The sequence below is a fragment of the Canis lupus genome, chromosome 17 (genome assembly GCF_003254725.2).
Source record: "Canis lupus dingo isolate Sandy chromosome 17, ASM325472v2, whole genome shotgun sequence".
Taxonomy (NCBI): domain Eukaryota; kingdom Metazoa; phylum Chordata; class Mammalia; order Carnivora; family Canidae; genus Canis; species Canis lupus.
Window position 1 is genome coordinate 18,370,085 of NC_064259.1, and position 12,895 is coordinate 18,382,979.

The following is a 12,895-nucleotide window of genomic DNA, read 5'->3' on the forward strand; positions in this document are numbered from 1 at the left end:
GTAAACATGCACCTATATATCACCCATGTCAGAATGGTATCAGTAAAGCACAAAAAAGAGAAGACATAGTTTCCATGTTTGTGCACATTCCCTAAAATCACTAAATATATGAATTAAATAAACACTTTCACCACAATGTACCACCTTAGGGCTTAAAATGAACTACCTACTGAACCACTTGTTTACTTCCTATTACCTTAATTCAATCCTCCATAAAATAGTCACAAAATACCCTCACATTGCTAAAGAGCAATAAATTAATTAGCAAAAAGCTCTGAGATACTCCCATTGTCAGAAAATACAAACTAAAGTTTCCTTGGGTGTTAAAAAGAGTCCTAAGGGCAGCCCAGGTGGCTCAGCGGTTTAGCACCTGCCTTCAGCCCAGGGCATGATCCTGGAGACCTGGGATTGAGTCCCATGTTGGGCTCCCTGCATGGAGCCTGCTTCTCCCTCTGCCTGTGTCTCTGCCTCTCTTTCTGTGTCTCTCTCTCGTGAATAAATAAATAAAATCTTTAAAAAAAAAAAAAGAGTCATAACCATAGCTTAAGTTGCACTCTGCCAACATATGCCAGTAAGGACCAGGTTGGCTATTAGTAAGCTGCCAAGCAGAACTACTGCCCTTTACATATATGTCAACAACAGCTCAATACCCCGTGTCAACAATTCTTGTGAGTTAATATGGCATCTCCTCAATACTTTTGTGAGAGAATAAATGTAAAAATCTTTCCTCAATTTAATTTCAGAATTCTATTTCTGAAATTCTCTACTACTTTCACATTTCAATTAACCTGTGTAATGTGCAAGATAGAGAAATAACAATCTAATATTTCAAATGATTAGGATTATCAGAAATGTTCCTAATAATCAAAATGATTATTTTTCTTTAATGAGTAAGTCTACCACTTGCATGAATTTTTCAAATGCTACATTTTATAAAGCTTAAACATTCTGTGTAAAATAAAATGTACTGCCAATTTAATAAACCAGATGGAAGATGCTCAAATAAAATTTTCCCCAAAATTGGAAATGTAGATGTTATGATCACTCACATCAAAAGTAATATTTGCTCCTTCCCTTCCTTTAATATTTGCATATCCACCAATCCAGAACAGTTGTACAGTACAACTCCAGGACTCTCAAATTTTGACCTTTTCTGCAAACACGCACCCTCTTATCCTGGATCTTGAAAATCCAAGGATTATTGTTTTCCAAAGTTCTTGTAGAAGATTCATAAGAGAAAAACAAGCATAAATATTGGCAAAAGGAAGGAACCACACAGGAGCACAAAGGCAAGTGAGGCATTTAATTCCCCCTCCCCGAAAAAAATTTGTTACATGCCACCCAAATGAGGGATGGTATGTGGAAGACAGTAACCAATGCCTTTTGTCTTTCCAACTCCCATTCTGTGCTGGTAAAACCAGGGACAGTCAGCAGGGAAAGAAGTGTGCTTACATGAAAAAGACTAATGGGCTATATGGTTTACTGAGAAACCTCACAAAACTAACCACCTAATTCAGCCATGCAAGTTACCACATGCCCAAGAAGAGATAAGAAAACATGCCTTTAAAAAACATAAAATGTAGCCTTTCATTCTAGTACTTGTAGGTTAGGTTTTCTAGAAATGTGTGTAGAGAACATCCAGCTGCTAATAAGTACCAAAGAGTAAGGGCAAAGCAACAGAAAGTTAAGTGATAAACAAAAACTTTACAGAGTCAGAAGTTAAATAATGCAGTACTATAGGAGTTTTAAACTTATTTGCGAGGCTGAAATGGAAATAAAAGCATCACCAACTCTAAGAGAGTTGAGGGGGGTTTTCTATTTTTTTCCTTTTCATCCAATTCTCCTCCAATCAACAAATTGAACATGACCTCCTATTGAACTACTATTTCTAAAGACTTTAAGAAAATATCTCTATCAGTAGAATTTTCAAAAATTATATTTGAAAACCTAAAGGGGGGAAAAATCAGAAGGAAAAAAGCCTAAGACAAATACAGGAAAATAAAAAGGCTTAGGCTTTCTGGTCCATGAATGTACATCAATCACCTGATTTTACAATTAACCTAACTACATGCGATATCAATACCCAGGGGCTATTTTCAAAATTATTCTCCTAAGCCTTTACAGGAAAAACATTCCTAATTTCTAGAAAAATTTAGAAGCACTAATAAAACAAGTGTTATTTTTAATTCCTTACCCCATGTGATCTCAGAATATTTAAACTTTCATATTTTCTTTATATAGCCAAGCTGTTCTAGTTCTCCAGTTTTTATAATGAAAATTCAAAAAGATAGTCTAAAAACAATATTTAAAAATTCAGGTAAAAATTCAATCTTATTGTGATTCTTCTATAATGTAAAAACAGCTCTTCAGCAGTTTGCTGGTAACTTTTAAAGTTGTGGGACAAGATACACTCTGTGAAATCAATTAAACAGATTCAGAGTAGAAAAATAAAGCCTAGTTTTAGTGAAGCGGCACTGTCTTGGGAACAAGTGATGCCATTTGATAACTAGAAAAATACTCACCTATAGGGTGTCTTGGATTGGTGGATGTGCAAGGTGTAGTAGAAAACAGAAAAACTGTTATAGAGAAAAAAAGACAGTAGGCCAAATTACTGAACCAACCGTTCCAAAATACCTCTGACATGACCAGCACTCTTGCACAAATAAAATGAACAAACACCAGTGTATGTGAACTGTTCATTTTGATTCTGTAAACAATATATTTTATTTCCTTCTGGCCTCTTCTTGCGCCAGACATCATGGTCCCTTATGTAACTTGTTTTAAAGTTTATTTAAAAAAAAATCACAAACTACTTCCTCTGAATATTAAAGATATGAAAGAAAAATCAGGCCATTAAAGTTAAAAGTATCCATATAAGGAAGCATTAATTATGGAAACTGCATCTCTATTTATAAGAGTTATTATCATCTCAAAAGCTAAACTTTCAAGTCAGTATTTTAGCCAGCAAATTAAAGTGTGTAGTGCATGAAGGTTTACTATATTGTAAAAATTAAGACTATAGAGCCCATAACAAGCCATTTTCTTTAGAAAATGGAAACTAGAGCAATTTTAAACACAAATGTGTATGAAGTAGAAAGCTCTAAGCTTGTATAGCTTTCATTTTCTTAAAAGGGGCCATATAAGACAGAAGGAAACGACTTTTTGTCATCAATAAAGCTCTAGAATTTGTCTTGCTTTTGTTAGAGTATTATGAATGTGCTACAATTACTAAACATAAGTTAAAAATCTCAGGGACTAAAATATTCTTGATTTTTATAATAAAAAGCACTATTAAAATAAGTTTATTAAAAAAAAAAAAAATAAAAAAAATAAAATAAGTTTATTCAATTCCTTATACCATGCTATCACAAAATATTATAATAAATAATATATCTGCATTACTAATAATTTCATATAGTATCTCTCACTTTACTCCATTTATATTCTATTTACCTAGGATTTAACAAGCATCTCTGTAAGAAGGAGACACTGTCTGAGATCAGGATTCAAGAAATAAAGTACTCGATTTCACCACAAGCATACAAAAACAGCCTGTTATAAAACATAACTATACTAGAGTCTGAACAAATACAATATTAAGCAACATTTTATGAAAATTAAATCACCCAAATTCCTCTTCTGTTATTTTCATTGCCTAAAAACTTCAAGAATTTCAGTAAATGTGATAAACTCTGGACCAGGGCAATTCAATTTGTTTACAACTCAAAAAAAAAAAAAAAAAAAGTTATTGCTATGGTAAAACACAGAAATCCACGTGCACAAACACAAGAGTATCCAAAGTATACACAGACTGTTATGGGAGAAATCCAGAAACCCTTGTAAACAAACACAAGAACATCCAAAGAATACACATAGGTAAGTATCTTAATTCCTTCAAGCTATTTAACCAAAAGGATTTCCTCTGAACATTTCCAAATACGATTTCTTTCTGGGATAAGAAATATACTAAATTTTCACCAAAAAAAAAACCCCAAACACTCACAACAACCCTTATTGACTGACTGAAATTACTTGTAACACCATACAGTAGCCAAACTCCAAAGCTTCTGAGAGATAACATATAAATAAATTTATCAATTCAATCGTACTTCTGCATTAATAAAAAAGATAAAATACAATACACTTATCAGTCCTGGTTTTCCTAAATCAACAGTCGAAATAATACAAAAGACAAAAAAAAAAAAAACAAAAACAGTTGAAGGCGTCAGAAAAGGGAAATCATAGCTGGTTTTTTTAAAAGAGAATTAATAAAGATAAGTCTTTTACTACAGCTACTAACATCTCCAACTTTATTGTAGGGCTCAATAATTACTTGTAAACTTAATGGAATAATAAATCTTTCAGGTTACACCAGAGTTTTCTATTTTCCTTCCAGAGCCTTTGGAAGATTATGATATATATATATATATATATAGACAGATAGACACACACACACACACTACTTTATGTATTGGGGAGTTGTTTTCAGTAATAAATACCTAGTGTCTAGTCATCAGCCAAAGTACTGTATCTCAAAGTGTGATCTACTGAAGACCCAGAATAGTAACACCTTGATGCAGGTTTAAAGTGCATTTTCCTGGGCTAACCTCAAATTTAAAGAATCAGAAATCTTGAGAGTAGACCCAGGGAAAAAGAAATTTTAATAAGCACCCCCAGACAACTCCTATATTCATTAAATCTTAATAAACAATGAAAAAACCCTTTAGTAGACATTAATTCCTCTACTGTTTTCACATAATTTATAGTATCATCGGCTGAGGCAGTATGAAGGAATAAAGATTTTCATATACATCCCTGTGTGTGAATATGTTTTAAAAACAGACATAGAGTTAAATATGTATAAAGAAATATAAACTGGGCTTTTCTACTTTTCCACCTTATCACATATATAAAGATTTAAAGATCATTTAAGACTTCTTTAAGATTAATTTTCATGTTTGTGTCACATTATTAAATAATCCAACTTAATTTATATTAAGTACCTCAAAGGCTGGAGAAAAGAGAAAAGCACAGAAGAATAATTTGCCATTTGCCACAGGTTAAACCACATCAATTTAGAGAGAATCCTGCCTATAGGAAGACTAACTCTCAAGAGAAGTAAGGTAAAAGAGAATAAGGGAATATAGAAGACAGGAGGAAAGAGAAGAGGTTTTTCTTCTTTCCAGCATTTTAGCACCTGACTAGTATATTCTCTTTCCTAGGACTTTTTTATCTCCTTATACCAACTAATAGCTCCACAGATTAAGAAAAAAAAATGCTTAGTTTTATAATGTAATAGTCTCCTTTTGGATAATTTTTTATAAGAGACAGTAATATATTTACCAATTTAAAATAACTTTATACATGTACTTAAAATACAAATAATCAGTGGTTAACCAGGACAGTTTATCTGGTCTCTAGCCAATATTCAGAAGTCTGAGCTTCAGCTACCCATATCTACAAAATTCTACTCAGTCCCCCCATCAGATTGGACACCTAGGTGTGGTCACTCAAAAATAAGCTCTACTTCTCATCCAGGACCTTATTGGCATAATCAGAAAAGATGAGATATCTTGATGTACTAAATGCAGTGTAATACAACCAGAAAAATGTTACGTTTTTGTTCTTTTCCACTATCAAAGGACACCTCTCTCCAACCTTCCCAAAAACACAACAAAAAAGTAGTAAAAGATGACAAAGAGATCTAAGAGGATATGGTTAGAATTCAAATTTACCCCAATGATGCCCAGTGGAACACAGAAAAAAATTCTAGAATCGCAGCAACACCAACATAGTTCAATACACTGCTTCCTAAGTATTTCCTCACCCAATATTAAGTCAGTAATGGATTTATGAACATGTACACACACATTTTAGCTAAAGAACTATAGAGAGAATACTCTCTCTCTGAAAATGATCTTCTTTCAAAGTGATTCTTTACTTTGCTTGATATTATCAAACATACACATCAAAAAAAAAAAAAAATCCAAACCGTATAGCAGATTGTAAACTAAAACGACAAAGTTTGATTCATTCCCCAATTCTCCAATTCCTTCCCCCACGCCAAAGCAATGATTATTTTTTTTAAAGATTTTATTTTATTTATTTATTCATAGAGATGCAGAAAGAGAGAGAGAGAGAGAGAGAGAGAGAGAGAGAGAGAGAGAAAGGCAGAGACACAGGCAGAGGGAGCAGGCTCCATGCAGAGAGCCTGACATGGGACTCAATCCAGGGTCTCCAGGATCATGCCCTGGGCTACAGGCGGCGCCAAACTGCTGCGCCACTGGGGCTGCCCAGCAATGACTATTAACAGTTTTTTGGGGTATTATGGACAAAATTTCTGCTTATAGATAAGCATGAATATATATTTTTAAGGTTTACTTTTACACAAAGATCATATTTTGATTGATTAATCTACAACTTGTTTTCACAAATATCCCCTTTCACGTATATCTCCTATGTAAATTTACCTCATTCTTGTTAATGGCTTCACAGTACATAAGGATATATAACATAATTTATCATAGCCCACCCACCATTCAAGGACATTTAGTTTGTTGGTCTTATTTAGTTTGGGAATGCTATATGATGCTGTGATAAAGGTCCTTGTTCATCCAGCAATGACTATAGCTGAAACATCCTTAAAAAATTTTCCTTAAAAATCCTGGGCCAAAAGGTATATGTATTTAAAATTTTTTAAAGTAACACCAACCTACTCTCCAAAATCACCAGTCATCATCAAGCTTTTTATTTTTACAAACCAGAAAGTTGTTTCAAAATAGTATCCTGTTGCTATAATTTGCATTTTCTTCACCTATAAGTGAGGCTAAGAATCTTTTGAAACTTTTACTTGTTGCTTTTTCTATTTTTTTCTTCCTATAAATGGCATGCTATTTTGCCAATTTTTATATTACATTGTCACTGTCGCTTTTTCCTACTGATTTTAACATATTTTTGTATATTTAGGAAACTTACCCTTTTTTTTTAATTTTTATTTATTTATGATAGTCACAGAGAGAGAGAGAGAGGCAGAGACACAGGCAGAGGGAGAAGCAGGCTCCATGCACCGGGAGCCCGACGTGGGATTCGATCCCGGGTCTCCAGGATCGCGCCCTGAGCCAAAGGCAGGCGCTAAACCGCTGCGCCACCCAGGGATCGGAAACTTACCCTTGATGTGTGTTACAAATATACTTTTTTTTGCCAGGTTGTGTCTATTAATTTTATTACAATATTTCTGCCATGTGTAATTTAAATTTTATAAGGTCAAATTTGTTCAAGTCTTTATGTTTTCTAGTTTGTGTTCATTGCGTAGAAACTACTTTCTCATATTCAAGATAATAAATATATTGACCTTGTGAATTCTCTTTTTACAGTTCTGTTGACATCTACAATTTATTTGGGGGGCCCCCAAAAATGGTAGAAAATCCCATTTTGTTTTATTTTTCCCCTCATAGAATCAGACAGTTTTCCATGACCATTTATTAAATAATTCATCTATTCTATGCTATCAAATGTCATCATCATATGCTAAACATCATCAGATACTAAACTCTCATTTCTACATAAGCCTAAGTGTTCATTCTCTCTTCTATTACTTTATCTGTCTTTCCCTGCACAGGTACATATTCCTTATTACTATGTTCTGTTACATTTTTTAAATCCTTCATATTTTTCCCTCTAAAAGTGTCTTTGCTATCCTCATATTTCTTTTCTTTCTTTCTCTCCCTTTCATTCTTTTCTCTTTCTTTCTTTCATTCTTTTAAGAGAGAGAGAGAATGTATGTATGCAAGCAGTGGGGAGGAGCAGATAAAGGAGTAGAGGAAGAGAATCTTAAGCAGGCTCCACACTCAGCACAGAGCCCAACTCAGGGCTTGATCTCACAACCCTGAGATCGTGACCCAAGCCAAAATCAAGAGTCAGAAGCTTAACCGACTGAGATATCCAGGAATCCCTCATATTTATTTTCTAGAAGAAACGCAAAGCCCTTTTGTAACTCTTCCTCTTAAATTCTGGGTACATCATATTTGAGATTGCATTTAATTTATACATTAATTTAGAAAAGAACTCACAACTTTCCAGTTTTGACTCTTACCAGCCCTTGGTTGTGTCAAGAAGCTGTAGCAGTAGTGATAAATATGATAACAGCTAACAGCTACTGGGTACTATATGCCATCCCTATTGGATCAGCTTGTTTTTTTTCTTTCTTAGATTTTATTTACTTATTTATTTGAAAGAGAAAGCGAGAGCAGAAGCAAAGGGAGTGGCATAGGGAGAGGGAAAAGCAGACTGCCTCTGAGCACGGAGCCCAAAGTGGGGCTCAACCCCAGGACCCTTGGGATCATGCCCTGAGCTGAAGGCAGACACTTAACAGACTGAGCCACCTAGGTGCCCTTGGATGATCTTGTTTTAATTACAACCACCTTATTATGTAGCACCATTATCTTCATTTAATAGATGAGAGAATTAAAGCTCAAAGAAGTTAAGCAAATTGTCCAAGGCTACAAACAATAAGCAAAGTAGCTGATATTTTAATCAGTTTGCAATTTAACTTGAGTACATACTTTGTAGTACAGTAATTAAAACACAAGGCAAAAAACAAAAAGTTTCTTGTTGTTGCTGTTTTTTGTTTTTGTTTTTTTGTGTTGTTTTTTTTTTTTTTAATTCAACTGTCCTCCTTACTAAATTTTTGGTTTTCTTCTTTTAGGCCCTTAATTAATTATTTAATTTCCAGGTAAACTTGTTATTTTAAATGGGAACATTTCCTCTACTTTATTTCTAACTTGTTACTATGTGTACAAAAGAAAACTATTTTACATTAACTTTGAAAGTGTCTTACAGAATTCTTACTGTGCCTAGTAATTTTTCAGTAGGTCCTATAAGTTTTCCATATATACAATCATATCATAGGCAAAGATTTATAACTTCAGTCTGTCCCAGTATTTTTATGTCTTAATGTCTAACTAAATCAATTTTGCATGGTTTTTTAAGATTTTATTTATTTATTCATGAGACACACACACAGAGAGAGGCGAGGGAGAAATAGGCTCTCCACAGGGAGCCTGATGTGAGACTGATCCCAGAACCCCGAGATCACGACCCGAGCCAAAGGCAGATGTTCCACCACTGAGACACTCAGGTGCCCCAAATTTGCATGCTTCAATAACAGTATACTACTCTTCTGGTGTGCTATTAGAATCTATTTGTAATATTCACTTTATGACCATTGCCTATGTGAGATTAGTCTTATGGTTTTCTTTGTAGTTCAGTTTAGCATCAAAATGATCTTATCCTTTAAGATTAAAGGAATTGACCTGTGAAACTATTTGGATTTAGTGTTTTTTTGATACTCAAGTTCTTTCTTCCATAATTAGTGACTGTTTAGATTCTCTCTCCCTGGATTTATTTTTAATGGTACTGAGTAATTCTCTTACTTGCATACAAACTGCAATAATTTTTTCTCACTAAAAAGGAAAGATATGAACAAATATATAAATCAACATTATTGGAAAGCACTCACAGTTGGGATGAGTTAAATGTATAAAACTTGGAACAAAGTACTGGTATATAGTTTTTTATTTAAGCCATGGGTTTTAGAAAAAAATTAATTAGGGCTTTCTAAGTAGTAAAGTGCTACTAGAATGTTGATACCCAAACAACTGTAAATAAAAAAGAATGAAATCAACACTGTGGACTATTAAATAAATACACATTTCTTGCTACAAGTAATAGAAAGGTTTTCTTTCTTTTTTTTTTTTTTTTAGAAAGGTTTTCAATTAGGTAGTATGTGTAGGTGTTAAATATTTTATAAAATATATCTGAAAAAAACAAAATTATGTGCAATGCTCTTCAGTGTTACTACTGTAGTCACCTCATCTCTAAAAGTAGGCTAAATATCAAAGTAGAAAGTGACATTCCTCTAATTTATTCATAAGAAACATTTAATTTAAACATTCAATGAGTACTTACTATGAGCTGGGCACTGTGTCAGAGAGACAGAAATGGTGAAGACAAGGTCCCTTAGCTCAAAAAACTTATTCCCCTAACCTCTAGATCTAACATGACACACTTACAATAAATTCATAGTTATATATTAAAACCTCAAGGAATATAAACAGCCTCATTAGAACTTTGCACTTCACAAAACAGCAAATATAAAGTAGTTAAAAATCAAGTATCACACTTGACTCTTGGTGCAAATACATATAATTTTTAAATTGCTATCACTTTCCTACATTATTTTTAAATTCTGGCATCTCAAATTGGTTATCATTTCCCTTTCTTAGGTAAGTAGAGACATAAGTCTAGAAAGGCTCTGAAACCACAGCGTTGAAAAGTGGGGGAGAAAAAGGCAAAAGAGGGCAGCCCCGGTGGCTCAGCGGTTTAGCACTGCCTTCTGCCTGGGACCTAATCCTGGAGACCCAGGATTGGGCTCCCACTTTGGGCTCCCTGCATGGAGCCTGCTTCTTCCTCTGCCCCTCTCTTTCTCCCTGTGTCTTTCATGAATAAATAAATAAAATATTAAAAAAAAAGAAAGAAAGAAAGAAAGAAAGAAAGAAAGAAAGAAAGAAAGAAAGAAAGAAAGAAAGAGAAAGAAAGAAAGAGGCAAAAGAAACTTCCTTTCTAAAATGTTTAATAAAACTTTAACATAAGAAAGAGAATACTGAAATTTCAGAAAATAATGAAATATCATGGGGAAACAATGAGCTGACTTTTAAACATAATACACCTATTAAAAGGATCCTCAGCCTTAATATTTGAATGTTCATGAATAACCAACAAAAAGTTAATATTGACATTACTGTTCTTTGAAAAAACTTTATCTACACACACTACAGAGATATAAAAAATAAGAAAGTTAAAAGTACTCTGATATGGTACAAACCTACCTGTGCACATGATTCTTCAGGTGTTTTGGCACTAACTGAATAAAGTGCTGGGAGATCTAGTCTGTGCACAGAGAATTTTTCTAGAGTGTGCAAAAGTGCTGGAGCAAGGTGAGAAGTTTGACCTGAGCCTCGTTCTCCAGACAGCAATAATCTTGGCCTGTAAGAGGTTGGCTGATGATATGGTGACCTGTAATACATTAAAACATGATAATTATTTCAAAACCATACACTCTGAAGATCAGGAAGAAAAATTAGGTCAAATATTTACAATAAAAAATGTAACTCCAAATTAACAAAACTTTCTCTTATCCTTATTTTTTAAGTAAGTACAGTGAATCATTTTTTCATTAATTATGCTTTTAAAATGTTGATCTCTCTGACCATTTTAATAACCAAGATGTAAAAGTATAAAAATTCCTTCTAAAACAATGTAAAAATACCTGCATATTCACCTTATCATACTATGTATATCAACTTGGAAAATGCTTCAGACAGCAAGTGGGATTTAGCTATCAATTATCCAAGGTGAAATGTTAACAATCCTACTTCAACAAAGAAATAAGTATATCAGATGATTACCCAATATATAGGACATTTTTAAAAATAGTTAAAATGGTAAATTTTATGTATATTTTATTTACCACAATTTTTAAGATAGAAAAAAAAATGTAGGACTTTTTCACGGGCAGTAAAATTTGGTTTGGGGCCAATAAAAACTAAATGTCCATATCCTAATACATAATATCTAAAGAACTACAACAGAGAAAACAAATTTAGGAAAATATATTAAACTAAATTCAACTTGCATTCTCAAGATTCTAGAGCACCATTAAAATGATAAATGAAACAAGTTTATCTACTATCACTATAGATAATACAGGCAATTTTAAGCAATGCAGTAAGAATAAAGCAAAGAAAAAAATGAAATAGAAATAAGGAAAACAGTATAAGTACAAGTATAACATCCTTATACTTGTAAAGGATAAGAGTATGCACTAAAAAATTTCACGAAATCATAACAATTCAGAAGACAAAAGTAGAAAAGTCGAAATATATCATAATACCATCAATAACCAATATAAAGAAGGAAAGGAGGTCCTATTTACAAATGCAAATGTAAAGTAAGACAAACGATATTAAATATTCTTAGCAAAAATGTGAAACTATATATTATACATAATGAGCCTGAATATAAAGATGTCAATTCTTCCTAACCCATTTATAGTTAACTATAGTTTATGGTATTTTATTTCATATATTTAAAGTATTCACATCAAGGCCAACAGACACATGAAAAGATGCTCAACATCACTCATCATCAGAGAAATACAAATCAAATCCACAATGAGATACCACCTTACACCTGTCAGAATGGCTGAAATTAACGACACAGGAAACAACAGATGCTGGGGAGGATGTGGAGAAGGGGGAACCCTCTTACACTGTTGGTGGGAATGGAAACTGGTGCAGCCACTCTGGAGAACAGTATGGAGGTTCCTCAAAAAGTTAAAAACAGAACTACCCTGAGATCCAGCAATTTAGGTATTTACCCACAGGATACAAAACTACAATTCAAAGGGACATATGCACCCCTACGTTTATAGCAGCATTACCAACAATAGCCAAATTATAGAAAGAGCCCAAATGTTCATTGACTAATGAATGGATAAAGAATATATTTCTCCCTCTGCCTGTGTCTCTGCCTCTCTCTTTCTCATGAATATATAAATAAAATCCTTAAAAGGGGGGGCGGGGGGCAGGCCAGGTGGCTCAGCAGATTAGCGCCAACTTTGGCCCAGGGCGTGATCCTGGAGACCCGGGACTGAGTCCCATGTTAGGCTCCCTGAATGGAGCCTGCTTCTCCCTCTGCCTGTGTCTCTGCCTCTCTCTCTCTCTCTCTCTCTCTCTCTCTTTCTCTCTCTCTCGTGAATAAATAAAATCTTTAAAAAAAAAAAAAAGGAACATATGGTATATGCACTATGGAATATTACTGAGCCATCAAAAAGAAT

General features: G+C 33.6%; 1 protein-coding gene across 3 annotated transcripts in view; it reads right to left on the reverse strand.

Moving 5' to 3' along the window:
• Positions 1-12,895, reverse strand: part of ATAD2B (ATPase family AAA domain containing 2B) — a 158,627-nt gene that overhangs the window by 48,149 nt on the left and 97,583 nt on the right. For all 3 annotated transcript variants that reach the window (XM_049095411.1, XM_025454544.3, XM_025454543.3), the window contains one exon: positions 10,887-11,073. In XM_049095411.1, coding sequence (XP_048951368.1) covers positions 10,887-11,073 — 187 coding nt within the window. The remainder of the gene's footprint in view (positions 1-10,886; positions 11,074-12,895) is intronic.